Source organism: Nannobrachium achirus (genome assembly GCF_963921795.1).
Source record: "Nannobrachium achirus genome assembly, chromosome: 9".
Classification (NCBI taxonomy): Eukaryota; Metazoa; Chordata; class Actinopteri; order Myctophiformes; family Myctophidae; genus Nannobrachium; species Nannobrachium achirus.
The window spans coordinates 39,304,672-39,330,516 of record NC_137818.1 but is presented as its reverse complement, the minus strand read 5'-3'; the positions used below and the strand labels follow the sequence as shown (position 1 = coordinate 39,330,516).

The 25,845-nt window shown below is 41.4% G+C and overlaps 2 protein-coding genes across 2 annotated transcripts; both read right to left on the bottom strand.

The window, feature by feature from the left end:
- Positions 1-441: 441 nt before the first annotated feature.
- kansl2 (KAT8 regulatory NSL complex subunit 2) lies at positions 442-14,842 on the bottom strand. The gene is made up of 10 exons (XM_080734004.1): positions 14,794-14,842; positions 13,376-13,634; positions 12,977-13,149; positions 9,328-9,442; positions 8,816-8,979; positions 7,432-7,595; positions 3,072-3,168; positions 1,891-2,144; positions 1,220-1,426; positions 442-783 (listed from the first exon to the last, which is right to left on the bottom strand). Exons 2-10 carry the CDS (start codon positions 13,624-13,626, stop codon positions 697-699), a joined length of 1,512 nt encoding a protein of 503 aa, XP_080590130.1. The 5' UTR covers positions 13,627-13,634; positions 14,794-14,842; the 3' UTR covers positions 442-696.
- A 591-nt stretch (positions 14,843-15,433) lies between these two features.
- On the bottom strand, positions 15,434-24,047 carry ccnt1 (cyclin T1; the record flags this gene model as incomplete). Its single annotated transcript, XM_080734003.1, has 10 exons — positions 15,434-19,202; positions 19,342-19,412; positions 19,777-19,940; positions 20,074-20,119; positions 20,209-20,277; positions 20,634-20,696; positions 21,302-21,362; positions 21,895-22,023; positions 22,118-22,199; positions 23,872-24,047. 10 exons carry the CDS (start codon positions 24,045-24,047, stop codon positions 17,910-17,912), a joined length of 2,154 nt encoding a protein of 717 aa, XP_080590129.1. The 3' UTR covers positions 15,434-17,909.
- Between the last annotated feature and the right edge of the window lie 1,798 nt (positions 24,048-25,845).

Genomic DNA, 25,845 nt, shown 5'->3' with positions numbered 1-25,845 from the left:
GAAAAGTGATGTCATTGCATGAAATTACATTACCCGCCCCAATTTTTCACAGGAGGCTGTGTCCCTTGTTGCCAAACATAACTTCACTATATACTTATAAAACTTGCCATGCATGGGGGTTTCAGTAAAACTATATGCTAGGTTCATATTTATTCTGTGCTCTAAAAATAACTTTATACCATTTATCATTCTGCACAGTGCACACATCTACAGAAAACCTCAAATGTTTATGCCGTTCATACCCATCTGGACAACGTGCTCAGGGCTGCCAACTTTGAAGAAAACGTAAGAGTGAGTGAGTTACGTGCTTGTAGCTCATGTGTAGAATATAATCAGATACATTTTTCAAACCAATACAAATAATACATCAAACATCTCAAAATGGTTTGTGGATGGTTTACTGAAAATTAACAAGCTCTTGTGCGCAAAGCTGGACAAACTTTAATGTTCATTACTTGTGTCCAGGTATAATTATTTTAAGGCAATTAAGACTGAACAGACATCAAGAGAAAACAGAAAGACCCAAGATGACAAACAGAACTAGTATACAAAATAACAGTCTATCAGCTATGGTTTAAAAAGCCTTGGATGCAGTATGATGATTTCATCAATTCCAACATTAGATTGGTCAACTCAACATCAGTCTTTGTGGAAAGTAACTTGAAAAAAGAAAACAAAGTTCTTCTTCTAGTAGAATCAACTGCAGGCTGCAGCAGTGTTGATGTCTGTAAGTGAATGGTCAGTGGCGCCGTCTTCTACTCCTCCTACAACCTCAGACACAACCTAGACGAAAGAAAAGCATTGTCATCATCCATTGTCACTTTTCTCAAGCTACAATTTCCACTTAAAGAATGTCCGTCCGTGGAATGCAATGTTGTCTGTTACCATTGCAATTTGTAAATGTTTGTCATGCGAGGCATGTCGCACAACATACAAGAATGCATAAATGTCCCTCGCCTAGTTCTCTAGTCTGTATGCAAGAGTCAAACCACCAGACAAAATAAGTTTAAGTATGTGCCTTGGTCTTTGCATTGATCGCACAGTCCAAACAAAAAGGACAAATACACAATAAACTCTGCATTATTATTTAATTGAGTGTAATTTTCTTTTTACCATCTCCAAGTTAAATGAACACTGAGCATTTGACTGTGTAGCATTGTAGAAAAAAGGGGCAGGGAGGAACAGTATTTAAAACAAACAGGGACATCATGGAGTTTACCTCGTCATCCATAATGGCATCTACATCTCTTTCTGAATACTCCTGTCCTGAACCGTCCAGGTCCACCTGGTCTGGGTCCTCTCCAGTCAAGATATCCATGGGGTCCTCTGCGATGGCTCTGATGGTTTGGTCCTCCAGGGCAAGAGCAGTGTCAAACTGTAAGGGGGACGGAGGGCCCTGCATACCATCCCCTTCAACATCGAGGTCCTACAAGACAGCAGAGTGATAGGGAGCCAAGCCAATCTGTAACATTAATTGATTGTTGCATTTTCTACTTGTCTTTATTTATACTTTTGAGCTCCTTTTGGGTGATCATTTCCCAGCATCTATGTATATGCCTACACATATACCCAGATACATTGTGGGTTCTACATTCAAGCGCTTTTTCAATAGATGAAAACATTAAGAGGAATATTAGTGCACCATTTATTTGTTCTACAGAAAGTATTATCAAAACAGCTCTAAGTTGTCATGAAATAAAACCGATGCCCTGTCATAGATAGTCCATGATCCACAATCACACAAAGAGAAAAAATGAGCCGTGAGCAACACTGAAAAAAACACTAAGGGGGAATGAGACAACTGTATCAATCTTTCTAGTCAAACATACAGTAATATCTTTATTACCTAGCATATATCGTGAAGAAAGTAGAAAATCATTTCTGACATACATCACTGAACTCTAAAGGAAGGCTCTCTGTGGGCTGAAGCTCTGCTGCACTCAGGTACATGTCTTTGGCTGCTAGGGTGAGGTGATCTTGTGGCGGAGGTTCCTGCTCAGCCTGGTACATGGGGGGAGGCAGCGGGAGATGAAGCGGACAGCGGGGCTCTTCTGACTGGCCCATGTGTACGGTGCGGTCGCACGGGACATCCTTCAAACCCGGACACATCTTGAAAAGTACCTGATTACTGTCCTGGTAGATGTCTGCACAACATTTTGTTGTCAAGGACAATGATAGCTCCAGTGCAGAAACCTTCAGACTGCTCGAGAAACGGCTTCCATCCCCCAAAACAATAGAGAATCACGAGAATGGAATATTATGATTAGACGAAAAGAAAATCTAACACGAATAATCACTTTTTTTTTCCAAGAACTGCAATTATCCCCATACAAATACACTTTGTGTAATTACAGCAATACATAAGACTCATTATTGTTTAGTTGCAAAAAGCTTGCCTGTACAAATGTTATGCCTGAATGGTTTTGTACAATGAATTAGTACCATTTAAGCATCGCTATTAAGAAGGATCTTGCATCTTGGCTTGTTCTCAGTGTAACACTGTTTTCTGCACTAATCGGTTTACAACCAACTTGGCAGTAATGAACATTTAAATACTGACGACAACAAAACAACTATTTAGTTCTGAAAACGGAACCACTTCGATATTCAAGAGAATGTAATGCAAATGTGGGTAGGTCTATACAAAATGATATGAGCTTCATGTGAAACAGGAATTTTGTTTGTTCCAACTGAGCCTTTGGAACTGTGGAAAGCCAACAGGCCATAGGAAGAAGCACACATAAGCTCTGTTTGAAACAACTGCAAGTTGTCAGTCATGATCAGGGCTATGTGGAACAAGATTCAGGTGAGAAATGTTAAGGAAGGGCAACATGAAATGAATACATCATCTCACTTTCAATTACAGCTTGAAATCCAACTGTGGAAATAGATTATGACCATAAATATACTATACAGTAAATACACACACAGTAAATGGGGCATAACACCATTTCCAATTGCTATGCAAGTGGCTCCAGGAAAACATTTACTGTTATGACCGGCGTGAAAATGGACCACGCAGTGGGTTTATTCAAACTACTGTACACAATACACATGATGAAAAAGGATACGTGAGATGCAGTGTCGTGTCATAGGCAGGCATGGGTTTGTGCATCGGGTGCCTTCTACGAAGGAGATGCATTTCTCATACACCGTCCTTGCATATGGCTGAAAAATCACAAGAACTCTGATTAAAATGAGAACGGAAGCTTAAAAGTTAAAACATCAGTTTATCATACACAACTAGGATTTATTAAGCACCTAAAATATCTTAATGACTAGAGAAAACATTTTACACCCATAACAGGGATCCGCTAAAATGTAGTTGCTATGGGCAGGGTTTGGATGACAAATATATCCTTTGCAACAGAAAAAATAAATGTAAAATTAATACAAATAAGATATTCGTTTAATACAATTGCTCCAGACTAGGTATTGAAATAAAACACTTATTCCCATTCAGACCTGGTACCAAATGTTAATATTCCTATGAATAATTTAGCTTCTGACAAAATAATTTGCTTATCGATGCCTGCACATTGACAAACAATGAGGTAACACCCATGGAATGTATAGTGTGTCAGCTAACCATCTATACTATAATTTTGCGAATGTCTGAGTGAGTGAGTGAGTGAGTGAGTGTCTGTCTGAAACAGCGTTTCTCCTCAGTGGCTGGAGCAATTGATCTGAAATCGCATCACCATTAGCATATGAACACACCTAACATAACTGTGAAGCCCGTTTGTCACTTTCACAAATCATATACTGTATATTAGCATTTTTATGGTGTATCTACTATCTATTCTGCATCTAGCATGAGGCACATCTATTCTGCATCTAGCATGAGGCAACATGTTTAACCAGCTCTCTCTCTGTGTGTGTGTGTGTGTGTGTGTGTGTGTGTGTGTGTGTGTGTGTGTGTGTGTGTGTGCAGGCAGGCGGGTGTGTGCGCAGGCGGGTGGGCGGGCGGGCTGGGGGTAGCCATTAAACGAAACAGGTATTTCTTACATTGATGCTCCTACATATTATCATGCAAGCACCAGTTAAAGTTACTTTCCATCCCTCATATACTGTGTGCACAGTGCACATCCCATAACCCACACACTGCACATCATTTTGGAGCTCATATCTTTGAACGGGTAAGGGCTAGTGTTATTAAATGACAGGTACACTGGGTAGCCACACTGGCAGGGTCGGTTCATCTGTCCATCCACCACTTTAGTCCCAAACATCATATCTTGAAAACTGCGGGCTGGATTACCATGCATTTTCACACACCTTTCTTTTCCCCAAAGGATGCTAGGTGGGCTTTTAGACTCTTAATCTTGATGGTTTATGGGGAAGCACTGCAATTGCCTTGTACAACTGTACATCCACTAACTCGGGTACATTTTAATATTAACAGTGCCATGTAGCCAACTTCTCCTTGAATAGGAAAATATATAAATGAAACAGATCTTTTGCGAATGCGTAATATTCTAATTTGCAGGATCTTGCAGACAGCATCCATATTTAATTTTTGTAATTGTAGAATGTTAAGAAATACGTTAAAATACAACCTCATAATATGTCAGTCACGTTTACACACTCTAAAACATTAATCCTTCATTTAAGACACTTAATTCTTCATATTGTCCTTGTCTGTACATTGCAGTGGTTTGAGGCTGTACCCTGAATAGCCCATCTCTCAAAACAAAATAATGTTATTACATATGTACTACTTTTTACAATAATCAGATCAATACAGACAACTGATAATGGAATTGGAATCAATAAAATCTAGTTACTGCCCATCCCTATTCCAGACAACACTGGATAGTTTTGTTCTGACAGTATGTCATATGTCAACATGTTGTGGTCTTTCAAAGAAAAAGCTTCAAAGTTCCAAAGTTTCAGCTGAACTGAAACTGCCAGAGCAGTATTACGAACAAACAAAAAATGGAACTCACTTTCAATAGCTCCAAAAATGTATTTTAGACGACAGGCAGCAGACATAATAAACGTTTCGACCATATTTGGTCTTCTTCAGTATTCTTCATACTGAAGAAGACCAAATATGGTTGAAACATTTATTATTATGTCTGCTGCCTGTCGTCTAAAATACATTTTTGGAGCTATTGAAAGTGAGTTGCGAGTATTTTTTCTTTTTTTGCTGTATCTCATGAAAAAGCTGTAACATTAGCTACATTAAATTTATTCTACATACATAACAAGCTACACACAACTACACAAGCTAAGAGGGACTTGGCGACCTTATATCATCTTCAATAAATGGCCTGTGACACGTAAAATAAGATGTGAAGTTCAGTGTTGCCATGTGTCCTGGATGACAAAAACACATTTAGCAAATTTTTAAGTAAAACAATTTTAACAGTGGTAGAACACCGTTTGAAAGCATCTACCCTCTGATTGACCTTTACAACAGAGGTCCAGCACTCATTTGATATGAACGTCTCCCAGTTGCTACCTATCACTGCCAGTGTGATTAGAGGTTTAGAGGGCAGAGTAATTACTAGCTAGCAAAAACTGTCTGTTTCTTTATAATATTGGCTAAAGCAGGGGTTCTCAAACTTTTTTGTCTCAGGGCACCCCATAAATATTTTTTTAATCCGAGGCACCCCTACCTTATAATTTTCACTCCCAGCACCTTATATTCATAGCATATTGTTGTTGTCGGGTGGAAACGGTTTGTTTTGTATTTATCATCTGCGAGGCGTTGTGTGTTCGTAGATCTGCCTTTTTCACTAGTTTTGTGAGACAGTCTTGTATGCTGAAGCAGGTCTTTGCTTTACCAAAAGACGTACACATTTGAAACTTGGAGATACAAGGTTTCTGCCCGACAGTGATGATATTTTAGTGATTATGTTGTGAGGAAAACATTGAGATAATAGCCATTTTGGTTAGAACTGACTGAAAATACGTTTGTACTTCAAGTTTAAAATGATACTAAATATTTTTTCAAGTGTCCAAATAAATTCCAAATATTATCAAATTATCTCACAGCACCCCTGGACTGCCGTCGCGGCACCCCAGGGTGCCCCGTCCAGGGCTCCAGACTAACTTTTTTCACCTACGTCCCGGGACCGTCCCAAAATACAAATTGAACCGTCCCCAAATGAATGTAATCCGTCCCAAAAAAATAATAAAAATAATAATAAATTATTGCAGGCCTATTAGTATTACTATTATAATAATATGTATTATTATTGTTATTGTTGTTATATTGTTGTATACTGTCATTTGTGGCTTCTAAAAATCTTACCTCAGCCAGTTTGCTGGTGTGATTGTCATATACGGTAAACTAAAGAACCAATCATGCACTGTTGGAGGAATTACGGTAAAACTGGGTTTGTACTTTGTCCGTACGAACGTGTTGCGCGCTAATCTACAACCCTACAACTACGCGCATCCTCAGGGCTTTGAGGGCTTTTAGATCGTCTATATGCTCACCGCACCGCACAACACCGTCGTACTGAAAGAAGTATAACCAGTGCCATCCACGCTTCATCGAGTGGAGAGTGCAGACGCGTGCAGTCTGCTCTGTGCTTCACAGCAAGTGATTCAGATGAACTGCTGCCGAAATGGAGTTATTTATTATGAGTGGACCGGTTGTTTTTGAGAGTTTTAGAGACACTACTGGACTGGAGAAAATAAGCTGCCACACGGCACGGGAACTTTGTAAAATGAATGCCAGCTTGCACGGCTCACGGCTGGTTGTGATGAAGTTGATTAGACGATTAGACGAACATATTCACATAACGTCTTGTAATTGGGAATATAGGCTATAGGTTTATAGAGATGACAAAAGTTAAACAAACCGTTGATTTAATTACAATGTGTCCTACTCCAATATCCAAACAACTGCTCGTGCTGCTCACTAAACGTAGGCTATGTGTCTGTGCTTGGTGCATTGACAGTGTTCCGTTTTACATTTTCATTAATAATCACAATCCAAATCATATAACGTTACTCTTTATGAGGCGAAGCAGGGGGCGGGATGCTAAGATTTATCTCTCAGCCACAGCTTGTAGATCGGCTATTTTCCACTAGTTGTAACCCAGACAGTCTGTTCTCTGCCTCATTCTGCTAGTTAATCTCTTCAAATTGCGCAGCATTTTAGCAACTAAGTACCTGAAAAGGATGATCAGCACTGCCTGTGGTAACTTCTTAAACATTCTGTTTACATCATAGCCTATTCATTTTCTGTGAGTCTCATGCTGCGAGTTTGCACACCATGGTTTGAGCAGTGACATTGATATGCGCCGTTGGCTCAAAAAAATCCTCTACGTCCCGAATGCGTCCCAGGGGAGATTCATTTGCGTCCCGAACACATATATTTAAGTCCCTGGGACGTAGGGATGCCGTTAGTCTCGAGCCCTGGCCCCGTCACCCACTTTGAAAACCCCTGGGCTAAAGGCTAAGGAGACACACCTGAGGACCTCCTTCTGTGGCAGCCAGCCTCCTCTCCCTGAGCTGCCGGTGCAACAGGGCCTCCACACCGTACCGCCGCCGGTACCGACGCAGCGCTTTGAGCTTTTTCAGGTTCTCTCTCTCTTTCATGGACAATCCCTCAGGCCCTGTCAGCAGACTGGGCCCTGTAAGTAACATAAAAAGAGCATACCGGTACATATTAAAAGGACAATGACTTCAACATCTGCAACAATCAGAGAGGGAGTAAATGTGCTCTCTGTATGTGTACATTTAGGTTGTGCTAAGTCCTTTTGCACCATATGTAAGTGCTGTTCACATGTACTTAAAAAATAGCAGATATACAAGCTCACAGCGCGGCACCAAGTGCCGCGCTGCGAGCTTGTAGATCTGCTATTTTTGAAAAATCGTGAAAATCCAAGAAAAGCCCGATTCTATAAATGTCTTTTGAATCCTTCTAAGACTTTTTGAAAAAAAAACTATGTTTCTATGTCAGCAAAGAAAAGGTCCTTTTCACTTAACACAATTAGTGCCTCTTAATCTGAAGGTTGCTTGGTGCCTCGGTGCCACGCGGTTTCCTCCATAGGCCGCCGCTATTATTTTGAAGGGCTGGAAGGGGGTTGTTTTTGTTTTTTTGGATTATCACTTGACGGCAACGATTACGTCATCTAGTCACATGACAGTGTGGGACAAGAAGACGAAGATGGCTGCGCCCTGCCTTGTGCCTTGTTTACATTTAGATCTGCTGCAAAATGTCTCAAAATGGCTATTTTGTTTAAATTAAGTTTCTTTATGGGCCTCTCCATTGACTTAACATTGAGGAGCTTCACTTCGCGTGCACGCCCAACGTGCGTTGTAAACAAATCGCCGACATTACCGATGCGAGCGGGACCGGAGCGACATTAAGTAATAATATCTTTACTGTATATACAGTAAGATTCACAGTCCTCACCGTCAACGGCGCCATGGTATTAACCCTTTCAATGACGGTGAGGACTGTCAACGGCGGCAGAACAGTTAAATGGAGCTCAGTTAGTCTGTTCTTCAGAGACTACTATGTCAGTGGTTCTCAAACCTTTTCATGTGAAGGACCCCCAAAATGATATGCATTTGGCCACGGACCCGCATCTCAAAATATCTAGTTCCAGGGACCCCCCAGAAGCAAAATTTGAGTTACAAACGTTTGCTTTGAAAATACATAGTCAAAGATTTGCACACATTTTCACTGTAAAAAAAATAGCAGATCTACGAGTGCCGCGCTGTGAGCTTGTATATCTGCTATTTTTCAGCACCAAAGGAAATTCGTCACTCTGCATATAACATGTCCCAACGTTAAATCAGGTAAATATTGAGCGTGACGTCTGAAGTGTGACATCTCCATCCGTACCCAGTGTCTCGTGCTCCACTTTACGACTGTGTAGGTATCTGCGCTTCTTCTCCTTCAGCAGGTGCTGCAGCCGTTTGAACTGGTCGATGTAGAGGGACTGTAGCCTTATCAGTTTCTCCCGGGTTATCAGAGCCACTTCTTCGGCTGTGTAAACTCCTGCATGTCTGTAGAAAGGTAAGAAAGTCATAATCACACTGTGTTTATCATTATTTTTCTCAAGTAAATACAGCAGTTGAGGATCTCGTTTTATGAAGTAATGGCATTTCCCCCAAAACAATTAAAGAACTCCAGGGACATTTATTTATTTTAGTTTGATCTGAATTCATTTACTGTCACCCTGATAGTACTTGATAGAAAGTGTGATCAACAGATAAGATAGAATAAAATGTTGACAGTTTAAAACACTGCCAGTCATGAGGTAATGATAAACACTGACCAAACGTTTGGTTAGAGTAATTGAAATCTAATTATCGAGACAAACAAACAAAGACGACAATTGGGTGAGCCATTACTTGAGTGGATCTTCGTGATCACTGTCGACACTGTCAATCTCACTGTCAGGATCGCCCCTCCATGTCTGGTCCAGCACTAGAGGAACCGGCTCCTCCTCACTCCAACTGTCCTCATCTAAACAGATTCATGAAATATATACGCATTATGACAAACTGAGTTTGTAACATATATTATCTCCGCCAGGCCGAAAGGCATGGCGAAGACTATGTTTTGCACCCTGTCCGTCTGTCCGAGTCACTCCCTGACATGCTTACGTAGTACATAGGAGTCAAATAGCAAGCTGGCCAGACTGATAAGCAAAGTAGTGCCCAATGTAGTGAATTACAGGCTAATGCGATGGAAGAAAATCACATCCAATAATATAAACACCTGAATGTGAATCGTCCATATTACCTTGTACTGCCTGCTGCTTCTGTGATCTGGTCGATTTTAAGAAATAATCATATTTTTACCAACTTGCAAAGCTGGTCTACAGATCGTCAGCCAACCTAGCCGCCACATTATGCCAAAATTCTCCAGATTGTTTACCAAATATGGTAAAAAACAAGTGTGAATGTATTTATTTTTACCAGCTTGCAAAGCTGGTTTACCGATCATCAACCAACTTAACCACCAAAGTATTCAATATCTGGAGTTTTCGCATTACTTTCTCCTTAGCGTTCTCGGTGACGTTGCCACCTCAGCAAGGCTAGTCTGTAAGGTGCAATCTGGTATAAAAGGACTGTCATTTCTTGTTTAAAGAACTTTACAAACTAAAGTTATATTAATTTGAACTATTCAGTACGGATACACTTTTTGAAAGAATTACAGGACACTCTTTGATCTTCCAATGCATTCACATTACTTCAGTATTTTTCATGTTCTTGTCATATCTGAGCAGACAGTATAACACTCACTTTTCACAGGAACACTATATATTATTCCAATATTTAAAGCATTATTCCATCCCAAATATGGGCCAGGTAGTCAACAAAGCTCCTTGTTCCATAAGGACGGAGAGTCACACAATAGCACTCTATTTGGGGCAGCTAGCTGAGTGGGTAGAGAGGCCATCTGGTAATCAGAAGGTCACCAGTTCACCTCCCAGCCCACCCATGTCTACGTGACAAACTGTACTCCCTCGGCAACTCAACAGCTCCTGCCTGAGTGTCATAATGATCATCCGAGCAGCCATCAACTGGGCGAAGCTTGACAAACCAAATTTCACCTGAGGGATTAACAAAGGTGGAGACCCTTTGTTAATCCCCAATTAAACACTACCGTAACTTTAGACAGACCCCCAATCCAGTGCTTCTCGTCAATGTCTTGATTGTTCTGAAGACAAACTTTGATTATTGACTAAACGTGATTTGGGACAACTGTCTTCTTTCTCTGACGATGGGCGCTGCTAGGCCAGCACAAGAGTTTTTTTTATTTTTTTACAAGATTACCATACACTGTCACTGATGTGATCTGCTGTCATAAATTTAGAAATTTGCACCCGTGCAAAATGAGCGGTGCAAACTAATTCCTGCAAGGGTGCCTGTGCAAATCAGTGTTGATATGATGTGTTGATATCAATATGACATTGTGTATGATGTCAGACTAGAGGCCTGGTCGGATTATATAAGGTTTTGTATGCTGCTCATTTTTTATTGTAGACCATAGGCGTGAAGAAGCTTCTATTTTTTTCCGGGATATGGGACAATAACCTGTGACAATAACCACAATATGTGCAAGTGTGGTTCAGTTAAAAGGTATAATATCCCGCTCATATGAGTTTGAAAAGTCTATCAAAGGCTGTACAGTCCATGACGTCAACATGGCCCAGACCAATTGATGAAGTGAAACATAGGAGCGGTTTGCACCGCTCAAAAACGTATTGCGACCGCAGTTTACTATCAGAACCGTCACAGCTTGTCCGTAAACGTCCATCCGTCCGGGCGTGTACACTTTTTTTACGGTCTATGGGTTTGCCGCTCTGACATCATGCTCTGACGTCACTGTGATGTCAAGCGACCACATATCACACTAACATTATCCATATATGGCCAAGACAGCCCATATCTGTGTGGCTGGTTCTACAGACAGGGATCTCCATGTATGGGCATAAAGGGATTGTATGTATGGACATAAAATGGATTGTATGTATGATTGTATGTATGATGTCAGATATCACATAGGTCCTAAGTCCTATGACGTCATAGGACTTTCACATAACGAATAACTGAGTAAGCATGTTTGGGCTCTCACAGCATACCTCCATATACAGTACATGGATCTCCATATATGGGTACCAGGGGTCTCCATATATGGGTAACTGGTCCGATATACATCACTAGCCAGATGGCCAAGACAAGTCGCTTGTCACCCTGAGGCGTCTTACTAGTTATTCTTTGTGTCCTGTGTTTTGTTTGACATGCAAAACAGTGATAAAATAGGCAGGCAATCAGCAAATGTCCCAAATCTCTCAATGGCCAATCCGGGCCTGGCAAACAGATTCAAGGAAATTAAATTAAACTAGAAATACTGTTCCTACGAAACAGTGTGGGCTCGCTCGTGACTATATTCTGCAGCGTGCCAACTGTCATGTGAAGCTCAACCAATACTCCAGCTAACACCACTCCCAGATGTTTTTCCCGCCAATTGCACCTCATTGGCTAAGGACCCTGCCTTTGTACTGTCGGGGAGGAACTTGATAAATAAATAAATAATGACGATAACATAGTGTTCTTGCCTTTCAGGCGAGCCTACAATTATAACATAATAATAATAATAATAAATATATTAATGTATCTTAAACCATGAATACGTAGGATAGGCATTCATAAGCTTTTTTAGCTTCAGCCCATTTCTTTTGATCACCTTAAACAGTGATTATGCTTTTGTGGATGTATGACTTGTATAAATGTGTGCTTGCTACTGTGAGTTGATCAAATAAACTTAGAAATACTGTGCCCCCCTGGGGGCACGGTGGCACAGTCAGTAGTGCTGTCGCCTCACAGCTAGAAGGTCCTGGGTTCGATTCCCGCCGGGGGACACTGTGGGTGCTGGGGGCGTGTTCCCTCCTCCGCGTCATCAGTGCCCACACCCTAGGTGGGGTTGGCAAAAGGGCCTTTCTGTGTGGAGTTTGCATGTTCTCCCCGTGTCTCCTAGGGTAGATACCCTCACAAATACATGCAGTAATCCTGGTCTCTATAAAGCCTCCCCCTGGCCAGCCGGGGCGCCTGATGGAGGGGAATGGAACTGGTTGGAATAACGTGTTCCTTCCACGCGCTACGTCCAACCGGGGAAGCTCCCCCTGTCAGGTGATAAGAAGCGGCCTGCTCACTCCTCATGCATTGAAGGAAGCATGAGCTCAGTTCGGGGCCCTCCCCAGGTTGGCAGAGGGAGAGTAGAGCCCAGGATCACAGCTTAGGCAATTGGCACCGGGTGAAAAAAATTGGTTACAAAAATCGTGGGATAAAAAAAAAAAAAAAAGAAAGAAATACTGTTCCTAATATGAAACAGTGTGAGCTCGCTCATGACTATATTATGTAGCGTGCTAACATGTGAAGCTCAACCAATACTCCAGTTAACTAACTGCTAACCAGCTAACTGTTTTTCCGCACCTCAATTGCACCTCATTGGCTTCAGCACAACATAAAAATAAAAGTCCATCACATTTACCCAGAGTGCGGCTTGCTTCACTGCGGCCTCCGTCAAGACCATGTGTTTCTGATCGGTTGTATCCACTGAGCTGAGACAGCAGGGTTTCTGGGGACGGACCAGAAGATGCCTTTCTCATCTGAGCACGGAGAGCCATGGCATTCCTCCGAGCATGCTCAGCACAGAATGTCACCCTGATGAACAGAGGAAATCATTAGTGGTGGCTGAAAAAGACAGGCCAGGAAGCGCTATACATGTGTCTTTACCTATCCTATTTGTATGTCTGTAAAAAGACATTTCCACTACACAGCATTCAAAGATTTCAAAGAATCAACTGCTAACCAGGTCTACAATAATGCGTAATTTTATCTTCTGCAGATCCCTGTGGGGAGGCATCTAGAATGTTCACTTTTCACATACCCGTCTTTCTTCTCCACCTTTGGAGCCGCGCTGGGGCATCGTTTGCCGTTCTTGGTAGAGACATAGCTGCATTGTTTGTAGGGAGAAGTCTTGTCCTCCAGTATGTGCTTGATACAAAAGTCTAGGCCATCCAGCCGAGGCTGAGGGCACGGTCGCTGGGTGAAGGCACAGGCCTGAGGCTCCTGGGGACGAGCAGTCTGGGTCACCCGACCCCGACTTGACGGTAGTACATGGATCCGTATTCTGTTCATAACTAAATCTGCAAAGCAATTGAAAAGGTATTCAATATGTAATGTTTTATTAATGATCCTAATGAATGAGTAAACAATCAGTGGCTGGAACAGAAGATGTTCCCAGTCCGTTACATTTTTTAAAAGCCACAAGTTTCTTTGGTTGTTTGGCTGACAGATTGGTGGTGCCAGTCTGTTGAGCCCAGAGTTATATTTTCAAAACTTACAGAAGCTTACACATATTTGTATTGATTTATTGATAGATATGTTAAGCCCTAAAGTCCACACCAATGCAACTACTTGCAACCAAATGTATTCCCAATGACAGTTGCAAGGAGCTGCATTTTTGCGTTTTGTTGCAAGGAGTTGCAACTATTGATTGATTGATTGATAGAAGATTTTATTTGCATAGGAAAGGGTGCAGTTTCCTGACAGTACAGTTCACTGGTACAAGGTCAACTAAAAGGATAAACCCCAAAAAGCCTATGGCATGTTTAAATTGAGATCATTTTCGTCTGGCCTTGGCTTTAGCATGGCTGCTTAATATGCAAAGGCTACAGTCATGCTTACCCCAAGTGAGTTTTAGCCATATTATGGCAGATGGAGCTTTAACAGCAACGTATAGTAATGTATTTAAGAAGACAGCCTGCAAATAGGTATAGTGACTCCAAATGTTATAGACCCTTTATTTCCCAATATGCAAATGGCAATATTTTAAGCACAACTAACAAAAATCGGATGGATGCATGTGTCTGATCAAGTAAACAAAAGCAGTTGACTTCAATGCAAATACCCAATACAGCTGAGGTAAGGTTAGTCAAACGCAACACTTAATATCGCAACGGTATGCAATGATCTGTACATACAGTATATATTTTTAATTTACGAAGATAATAATATTTGAAGGGAACAGCCTCAAAAAGCAAAACCAACATGTGGTCTGGCAATATTCAAACCCGCCTCTTCTTACTGCGTCACGGCAGTTTGCTGTTGGCTCAGGCTGTACAGTCGCCATATTTGATTAGCTGTGGCTAATGTTAGCAAATGCCAGGTTCTCTCTAATCATGGAAAAAACTAGTTTTCCATTCACCAGCGACGATATGCAGCCTATTCTCTCGACACTACCAAGCCAATCCAGTGCCGAAAAATGAAGATATTTCATAATAGGCTGGTAGCCGCTGCGCTTACCTTGTTTTCAGTTACCCAGCCCGACCCAGTTAGCTGGTGAACTAACAATACACTGATACTGCGCCTCTCTCTACTGCTGTGCTGCAGGCAGCGACAAGCTGAGCCCGCCTATTTCGCTGTTTGATTGGTGGAACCCCAGTAAAATTTAGCTGCCAATCACAGTGACGGTTGTCTTGGAAAAAAGGCAATTTTCATTACTACAAATGTCTTTGTTTTCTGAAAGAGAAAAATAGCTATGTATATTTCTAAATCAGAGATGCTCAAACATTTTAATGGCAAGGACCCCTAGAATTATATGTATTTGACTGCAGGCCCCCATCTCAAAATATTGAGTTCCAGGGACCCAGAGAAAGAAAGATTTTAGTTATAAATGTTGGCTTTAAAACATATATATATTCAAAGATGTGCAAACATTTTCATGATTAAAAAAAAATAGAAATACCAGATCTACAAGCTCATAGAGCAGCACTCAGTGACACGCTATGAGCTTGTATAACTAAGTATAAAATAATGGTTCAAGTGACACAGATGCTTTCCTTAAACTATTTATTGACATAGGATTATATCAACCACATATCAAAATGAACAGTGTTCACAAGTAACAATGGAGACCTTTAACTCAAAACAAGATCCCAAATGATTCAATTCCAGACCTGAGTGTCACTACACTAAACACCAAGACATGACAAATTAAGAAATTTGCAGAGGTGCAGCAATATTAATTTGCATTGTTAGGTTGCATGAGTCTTATATTTTTATCAGGTTTATTTTTGCAACAATTCCTGACTTGCGAAGGCCAAATACTGTTAATACTCAAGTTGGAAGTTTAGCAATCAAATTACATGGTAATGATACAACACACATATATTATCCCGGTTATTCTGTCTAACCGGGATAAAGATTCAGTGCACTCAGTTTTGTCCAAATGTTCCTCAGTGAAAACAACCAAAACAGACCAAAAACATATCTCTGCTAACCTGAGCAGAGTCATCCGCAAACATGTTATATATTAACGGGCCATTTAAAAATCACATTACTGTGTTTTCTCTGGTGTATTAATAATGTATTACTGTGAACCTCCAACGAAACAGAATTGTTTTTTTTAACTGGGGGGCATCATTAAATCAATCTGGAGGAAAGAAAACAAAGTATGTCGAGTCATAATGCTATACAATCAAGTTCATATACAACGTTACATGATCCAAATGTACAGAAGATATCCAATAATTCTGCTTACACACAGCTTCTTTCACGATTTAACTTGGAGTACATTTTAAAAAATGTAAATTTAATTCCTATGAAATTAGGCAGTTTTCAGAGCCAACGCCCTGAGCTGGAGGTACGCTGGAAAAGTTCATTTTTACCATGTTTGATTGATGTAACTAAAACACTTAGCATGAGCAAATATATTTGTATGGACCGGTGTCATGGATTAATCCACTGGACACATCTGTAGCTAGACTAGACCTCCATCAAGCTTGCATTTGCAATGAGAGCGGTGTAATAAGACCGTCTCAACGTGATTAAAACAAACGAGGATGAACACAGGTGTACAGTATAGTTTACAAACCAAAACTCCCAAAAGGAAGTGTATAAATTAATGACTATCATACAAACAGACAGCAATGGAAACAACACAATTAATTTGGTTCAAAACAACCAAAAACAAGCTGGCTTATCATTTTCTTTATAAGTCATATGTGCACTGTGAATATCATGTAGAATACTATGATACTATGTGCAGGGTATGGTCAATATGAAGGAAACGCAATTATAAAGATGGCCTGGGTTCATTCTGGCTAGATTTTAAGACAGGCAGGGGGCAAAATCTATGGACAGCGCTATAGCATATGGACTATATTCTCAGCTCTCATAGTTATGATCATCATGGGAGACACCACTGAGGGAAAATGAATAAAGCCTATATACTTTTTTTTAAGTGACCTCCCCCCACCCTCCAAAAAAGGGAGAAAAACTCAAATACAACTCCAAATCAGTGTTAGTGATTGGAATCTATATGACCCTCCCAGGTATTAATTTAATTCCAGAGAAGATTACCTTCAATGTGGCAGGACTTTATGCTGGCAGTTCCTTTATTGTGACCATACCCTGTAGATATGCTTTATGAATCATAGACGTACATCCTTGGTATAAACTTTGTCCATTAGTGTAATTATTTGTATATTCACATGTTTTTATACAACCATTTAAAACAATGACTGCAACATTTAAAATCTAAAATCAAACGTACAAGTTTCTTATCTTAATTTACATGATTTCTTTTTTTTTTTACTATTCATAACAAAATGTAAAAATATTTTGTTTGTTTTAAACATTTTACAATCTTTATACAATTGTTTATCAAATAATGCAGGTAATTACAAAACCAAGTATTGACAAACTCAGCATAGGGAGTGTGAGGGGGTTACTACCTATGCTTCTGAGGCTACGGTATTAAAAAAAAACAAAAAAAACAAACAGACATGGCTTTGGGGACATGCATTCTGAAACTAATCTGTACAGTTAAAAAATAATACCTTCCGCCTAAAAAGGACACGGCAGAGGGGAGGCCTTTTGTTTCTTTTAAGAGGAGAGTGCTCCTCAAAAGCATTCAATTCTAATAATAAATAGTGTACTATAAAAACATTATAAAAGACAATCGCTAGCAAGACTTTAGGTAATGCAAATAAGTTTGTTTCCTCTACATGTTGAAGACAATATCTGACATCCTTTAAAACAGTGATGGCAAAAACGCCAGGTCCCATCATCACATTTCAGTTGAGTTGACGAGATACAAAAATTATAACATCAAAAATAGTATGTACACTTTTTCCCATAAATATTTTTTTCTTTCTTCCTCCATTTTTTTTGCAAGCTTTTAAAGCCTCCCATTATTGCCCCAAGAGAGATCTGAACACACACAGAAAAAAGTTTAAAAAGCATACTGAAATATCAGAAGTACATTTCTCTGCTGTCAAACTGAAACTCACAACACATTAACAAACATGAAATAGAAGGGAGCCCAAAAGTCACCGTTCAAAAACTGATTTGATAGGTTTCCTGTTCGTGACGGCAAGAACAATGTACGTTAACACATCCCATGCTGGACGAGCAGATCATTTGGGTAACGGGGGTAATGGGGGAGGGGGTTCAGAAGGCAGGGGTGGGGGTCTGGAAGCACTCCCTCGGGAAGCGCCAGTGTATCTGTATTCACCATACTGGGATCTGTAGTCAAACATGGGCGGTTGTGAGGGCTGAACCCCCTGGGCACTAAGCAGTGAGTTCAACATGTCAAAAGTGTCCTGGTACTCATTTGACTGGCCGCCAGCCGTCACATTGTGTCCGTTAGTGTCAGCTTTGTCCCCTTTGGAGTGAGGGTAGCTCCCCTGGTGGTGGGGAAGGCCAAGGGCGGGTAGGATGTCGGCGCCATGACCAAGGGCATGCCCAGGGGCAGTGGCAGACAGGGGGGGCAGCTGGTAGGCGTTCCTAGAAGACTTGCCGAGTTTGGGGGGGAGGTGGGAGCTAGACGCAGGGTCTTGAGAGTGGGTTCTTTTCCGAGAAACTGAAGACGAAGATGAGGAGGAAGAGGAAGAGCTCATTCGGGAGGAGTCAGTGGGGGCTTTTTTGCTACTCCCCAATGCGCCACTAGTACCAGATGAGTGTTTATGCGAGGAGGAAGAGGAGAGTGAGGCACCACTCGAGGACGAATGGTGGTGGTGGTGATGGTGGTGGTGGTGATGGTTCGACCGTTCCCTGTGCTTGTCCCTGCTCTTGCCCTCGTCTCCTGCACTCCCCCTTTGCTTCTCAGGCACCCGAATTCGAACTTTAATGTCCTGATCCTGGGCTTTGCTGCCTCCTCCGCTGCCGCCTCCTCCAGGCACCGGGAACCGCATCTTCAGAGAGCTGCGCTCATGCCTCTCCTTCTCCAGCGGGATCTTGAGAATGATGGGCGAGGGGTTGTTCATGTCGGACGTGGATCCCGACTGCTGCTGGTGGTGATGCTGCTTCTCCTTCCGCTGCTGTTGACCGATGAGAGCTTGGGCAGCATTGGCGTACTCCCTCTTCACGCTGGCCTCCAGGTTCTCAAGCTTCCTCTTCTGGGCGGCCAGCACGTCGGCGTTCTTGGCACGGTACTCACTCAGAGACACCTTAGCCGGAGCATGGACCTCCTGGCTGGGCTGCTGCTCAGAGCCGCCCGATCCTTTCCCGCCTGGATGCCAAGGCTGGGCGCCTTTGTCGTCTTTGTCGCCCGTGGATGAGGAAGAGGAGGAAGCAGAAGGACCAGAGAGGCTCATCAGACCTGCCATGGTGCTCTCCGATGACGCCATGGAGATCATGCTCATCATGGTGTCTGTCTGGTCTCCCTCCTCCGGGACTTTGGATTTCCCTTTAGCCGTCTGTCCCGCAGCCTGGAAGGTAAGAGACAGACAATCAAAGTGGATAGAATAAGGAATCTCTACTTTATCATATAAACAAATCAAGTTGCCTAAGCTGTGCTTCTTGGGGCTCAAGTGTAGAAATGGAATAAAGGGGAAAATCTGTGTTTACCTTCCAGTTACGAATCCGTTTTAACCGGCTGGGTGTTTTCTCCAGAATCTGCAGGAATTCATGTGTGAGTTCTGTGGGAGTTGGCAAACAATGGCAATAAAATTAGCTGAGGATGGTTGATGTTTTTGTCAACTGAGCACCACACTTTTCAGCTTCCTCTCTAAATTGTAACAGAAGACCTAAGTTGTAAAGTTTGCAAGCATCAAAAAGATTTCTTAAAGCATTTCAATAAAAAATAAAGCGAGAGCCATGTAAACTACGCTTTGCAGTAAGTAACCTACATGTAATTACATTTTACCAGAAAGTTCCAGATTGTGTGGCTCCCTTTTCTTTTATTGATTTGACCACTATTAGTAAGCACCTCTCAAAGTTACAAGTACACATCCACAAAGTATTTCAGTGACCAAAAGACATTGGGCTATTCCAAACACATACCATCAAGTAGCTCCAAGGTAACCGTGGGTTCCACATACTCCCACCAGTGTTTGCTGTCCGTGGAGACGGGGATCTCCCAGTTGGACCATTTGCAGGCCAGATGGATGCACACACACGCCACAACAGGTGGACTATACTGCAAGCAGAACGTAGTCAAGTGCAGGCTATACAGTAGGTTACGTCCCAGGTAACGGCAGAAGGAGGAGGGCAGAAGAGAAAGACTTTTCAGACCATTCAAGCCACTGAACATAGATCTAAAAATGATTACTGGTAATTTGTCCATAGAACTGAAAATACCTGTTGGTGGCCATGAAGTATGACGTTTGTGCCAAATCCTTACTCGCTGGAATGAATTGAAATAAATAGTCAAAGTGATTAAAATCTCATTTGCATTGTTTCAAGTAAACCCATTTTAATTTTGAAGTCTCCTACTATTAATTTGAGAAAACTCTGTGTGTCTGTCTGCATCCAATTTTCTCTTCAATGGGTTGGTCAATCGATCTGAAATTGCACATGGGCATTGGGTATTGAGCATTGGCACAGGCAGGGACTGACAAAGCAGATGTATTTCCCCAAATGTAAGCTGTTTATTAGTATTTTGTCAAGTCCAAAGGTATTTGAACTTGGCTTAATGCGGGATAAGCAGACCATGGGAAGTGGGAAACAATATCAGCTAGCCTGTAGCATTTCACAGAAATGTTCATCTGATGTGTCATGTTGAAATAATATCAAGATAAATGACGAGCCATAATAATGATAATGGAAAAAACATCAAGAAATGGATGTAGTTGGGATGCACGCATCACTGAGTATGGACTAATTCAATCGAATAAAAGGGTGCCTGTTGGCATCTTTACCTCTGACAAGTTGTGTGCACTTGACAACATGAGTATGTGGATGGTCAATGGTGATTTCAAAAGCTGCAATAAAGGGAACAGGCGAGAGAGAGAAAGAGAAGGTTCAATCAACAAAAAAGAAACGCAGAAGCTCAACTAATACATGTAGCATTAATTTAATGGAACCAGATTTCCATCATTGCATCAAGTATTTCCATTCCATCAGTAAATAACGAGCCAAAGTCCCTGAAAACCTGAAAACAAATCCCATGTTTAACTTAAACGAAATTAGAAATTTCAAAGTCAAATGATATGGAGTACACTACACAAGTGCTTCGGCTAACATCCTGGACAAACAAAAGTGAAGGTTAAAAGTATAGAGGGAGGACTGATTTGACAATTTTGTGATGATCGCTAACATGCTCAACCATCTGCATACATGTTAAAATCCTTTTCTTGAACAAATGGATGGAAAAGAGATATTGGGACTGTGAAATGAAATGACAGTAATGTAAAGTTAACATGACAAAATACGAATCAAATGCTGTGTGTCAGAGCTTGAATGTGAGCTCCCTGCATATGAATTGTCTGTGGAAAAGAATAAAATGGGTTAATACGGGTTCTTTAAGCAGTTCTCTAGTCTGGGGGTAATCAAGGGACGCAAAATCTTCTATCCCAAGTTAACTTACCCAAGGTCTGGAGTATTATGCTCTCAAGAATGACCAGGTCTTGGGCTTGTTGCAGGTAAGCCTGAGGTTGAGAGGACAGGCAGGTTACTCACTAGGAGGCATTTTCTCTCTCGTTTTGCTCTATCGCCTCATGTCTCACACTGCCTCCTGCTTTTCTTTCAAGCAGCTTTACCTCATGAGAGAGCAAAAGCCTCCGCATAGATAAGCTAGTCGCCCCCTAGCTCAAAATACACCTTAATGATCAAGCAGGCGCTCACTCCCAAGTGATTCAGTTCCACAGAATGTTAAATATAATAGTTAACATTGAGGAAGAGGAACCCCCAGGGAATGTGTAGGCTTTGCGGCAACTAAAAGTAGTAATAGAGTACAGTTCAGTTTGCAAAAGATATATTCCAGGAGAAAAAATATATACCTCATTAATAATATGGGATCCACAGCAATATGTAAACACTCATACAAAAACAAGGGTTAATTGCCTGATTACTGTTGATTAATGCAAAAATATCAAACAAACACTGAATATTGTATGATGCCAGGTTATACAGACTGGCTACAAACTGTTTCAGTTCAGTTCACCAAAGCTGGATACTCACATCACTGCGTACATCAGGTGATGGATCTTGAGGATTGAGGCATGCGTGTGTCACCTTTATAACGTGTTCCAGCTTACGAGGCTGCTCCTCGACTTTTGCAGCAAGGAAAAGCGTGGCAGGAGCAATGACCTGGTATGAGACAGACAGGTAAGCTCGCTGGGGCCATTACAATTGTGTTATTTGATGTTTATAGGAACAGACGAGGCACAACATTCAAACTTACATTTCTGTGAAACCGGGTGAATGACTGCACCATATAGAATCGATGCATGTATACGATGGCAGTATTTATCGTAAGTTGGGACCTGTTAAAGAGTAGTTAAGGGCCATGGTATGCAAGAGTCTTTAGTGTTCATTTATCTGCATCTTATACAACAATATAACCAAACAGACCCATAAGCGTTACAATCTCAGAGTAAATAATGTGGAAATAAGTCCAGTCCAGAGTTGCCATGTTAGCTAATGGCTATTTCCCACAACTTTTGACTTGTTTTTTATTTTTATATTTTATTTTCAGAGTTGCAGGAAAAAATGTGTTTGTGGGTTTTTGGCCTCGTCTTAAAAACGAGGCCAAAAGATTTCTTTTGACTAATTCTCTATAAGTTTGGGGGAGTGTGAATCAGATAGAGTGACAGAATCGGTCTGGTATCTCTACTTAGAAGCCCTGGCCAATTTATGTTGTGTAATATAATAATAAATAACCAAAACATAAATTATAGACCTACATAGTGATAATGATAGGCATGTTATAAGGAAAATATGGCCAAATTATTGGGCTTGTTTTGGCAGGGTTGATTTTTATTTCTCTCACGAGAGTTGGCAACACTGGTAGAGCCCTGGTCCTGTATAAGAGCTACAGGGAGAGAGACAACAACATATGGTTCCTCCTGTCCTGACTTGTATCAGTGAGTGCTGTGTGTGGATTTCAGGGATTCTCTAGGTTCCTTTGAGGGTCTACTACTCTAAATTGACTGACAGTATACAAATGGGTCCATTTGTAGACTGCCAGAGTTAAGGGAAGACCTTGAAACGTAAAAGTTAAGAGTGGCAGCTCTCACTACTTGCCACGTTAGAGGACAACCATTCATTAACATACAGTGCAAGACGTCTGGCAACCATGCGTTGCGTTACAAGACCAGTCTGAATCCACAACTACTGTAACTGTTTAAGTGGTTCTCAAACTGTTTTTATGCCAGGGCAGGGACCCCCATAAGAGAAGATTTTTAAGGCTCTAGCAGTGATTCCAAACCATTTTAATTTCAAGGACCCCCAGTTTGACATGCATTAGAGACAACGGGCCCCATGTAATGATATTTCTATCTCTGAGACCCCAATTCACATTGTAAAATCAATGTTAATTTGACTCAAAGTGTACACTCTTGAGTTACAGACCCATAAGGGTCCATTTGGTTCCTAACTATCGTTTAGCTGGGGACCCTCTGGAACTCCCTCAAGGACCCCCTTGAGAACCAATGCCTTAAGTGGCAGCTCACTACGATGCCACGTTAGAGGACAACCAGCCATTGACATTACATTATTTGCTACAGTGCAAGACAGTGCGATTTCTAAGTGTGTTATGTTACAATACCGGTCTGAATCTAACCACAACAACTACTGCTACAACAAATGCCGCTAGTACTACGCTCTCGACGGCTAATGCTAACCGATGCTAACCCACAGGCCAGTCCACCCGGGAACAGCAGAGAGGCCTTCGTGGCGTAGCGTGAACTGGGCCGCTTGGCACTGCAGCAAGCAAACAACCTCAAGCTCACCATTCAGACAACACGAGCCACACGGTCTAACCTCAACAACACAAATGTAATGCTGAAAAACAACGAGCGAAACCAAGACAAAGCGACATGAACGTACACCAGCGACGGCATTCAGTGAAAACAACAACCGGCTTCATGTGAAGCTAACCAGTTAGCCAGCAGGCTAACGCTGGCCAGCAGCTGAGGCTGAGACGTAAAAAGATACACATTGAGTCGTTGTCCCATGTCCTGCAGCAGGTTGGCGGCTTGCTGTCTGTAGGACAGCTCCTTGTCAGGGTCGAGCCCCGCACGGCGGGACGGGCTGTTCTCGATCTCCTGTCGGGTGTAGTACCATTTGTTGTTATTGTTGCTTGCAGAAAGAGAAGGAAACGAAGCCGCCATTACTGAGAAGGACGATAGTTTAAAAATGTCGCGCGTCACAGGACGTGACGTCCACTAGTAGGAAACGCTTGTTGTCCCATCATGTGACCAGCAGGTGTCACCCTAGCACCACAAATTCACACCCTTCACACTAGACTCCAGTCCCAACTCTTCCAGCAGATTACCTGGCTCTCCACAGTACCAGACCAGTTTGATGCATTATATACCACTGGTGTTTCTAAAACGTTTTCATGTCAAGGACTCCCAAATTAATATGTTTCATATTATATATCATATTAATATTTATCTGTGGACCCCCATGCAAGATTTGTGTTAACTCATTTACTGCATAATATTTTATGCTGTTGATTCATTGAATACATAGGACCACAATGGAAACAAGTCCCTAGGACTTTTTTTGTGTTATCATTTTAGCCCATGTATGACTGCACCACGTGCTGTTTTGACTATTAAAGTATTCAATAAAAATGTTTCAAAAATATAACAGAGCTTTCAATTTTTTTCAAGATTGTTTTTGAAAATGGCAGATCTACAAGCTCACAATGCATCACAAACCTACAGGTTGTTCTCAAAGTGGGGCCCTGGGACCATGAGCATGTTGATCTGCTATTGTCATAGAATCTTGAAAACGTTTGGAATAATTTTGTGTCACCTATATTATTTTCAAATGGGGGTCTACAGCCAATTAATAATTTAGGGCTTAAGTTTGAGAACCACTGACTAGCAACAAGTTTGAATTATTTTATTTATTTCAAACTTGTTTTCATATAATTGTTTTCTTTTTTTCTTCTTCGTATAATCAAAAGTTTTCATATAATTGTAATGGAGTAAATTTACAATATTTCACTGACTCTGAGAAATAGTGGGTAGAAGTAAAAGTACCTGTACTTGAGTAAATGTACTTAGTTACTTTACGTCAGTCGTTCTCATTCTTTTTTGGCACAGTACCCCTTATAGTACTGACTTCTGAAGCCAAGTACCCCCTTCCCCTGACTACGGGATTTTGCTTAAAAATATTGACATCAGTAGCGCCCGCTGGCCTAGTGGTCAAGGCGCATACCACATACTAGGCTATGATGCCTGCTGGCATCGCCAGTTCGATTAAAAAAAAAACAGCATAATGGCAAATAAACATCTTTCAATTCAATAACAGTTGTACTAGTCAAGTTATTGATGTAATTTAACAATTTACAGATGAGCAGGTTCACAAAAAATCTGTCAATGTTTCATCATTAACCATATTAAAATACATATTGCATGTGTATGCCATTTTCTAGTTTTTCTCACGTACCCCCTGCAGTACCCCCGCGTACCCCCCATTTGAGAAGCGTGTATCAATGAGAAACACTGCTTTACGCCACTGACCATTTTTAATAGTCTTTGGTATAACTCACCTGGGGATTGAACTCCGAACTCCCAGTCACAGGGCACACAAACCACAAGGCCATTGAGCTGGGTGGACAGTGGATGATACTGTAAGTAATCCCATAGCATCACTGACACATTTTGAATTTCAAGTATGTAAATAAATTCTTTTTTACCTTTATTCACCCAAAGTAGGTTTGCTGAGCACAAATGCTTTTTCAGTCATGTGCTGCTTTACACCCAGACCTAGCAGACCCAGTAAGTTACTCACCTGCCCTCTAGTACCACATTTCATAATACAACTGGCCGCTTAAAAGGTCCTCTGGAGTCATTATGGTTTAAGCACAACAATTGTTTTCATTTCCCTGTGCAGATTTGTCCAGCTATTCCTGAGTGCAAATCCTCTTGATAAAATGGTACTGTGATTTCTTCT

Coding starts and splice junctions, on each gene's coding strand:
- kansl2 (XM_080734004.1), bottom strand. CDS start 13,626: ATGAACAGAATACGGATCCATGTACTACCGTCAAGTCGGGGTCGGGTG. Junction 7,596..8,815: donor AGTGGAGCACGAGACACTGG/GTACGGATGGAG, acceptor TGTTACTTACAG/GGCCCAGTCTGCTGACAGGG. Junction 1,427..1,890: donor TTCCTTTAGAGTTCAGTGAT/GTATGTCAGAAA, acceptor GCTGTCTTGTAG/GACCTCGATGTTGAAGGGGA.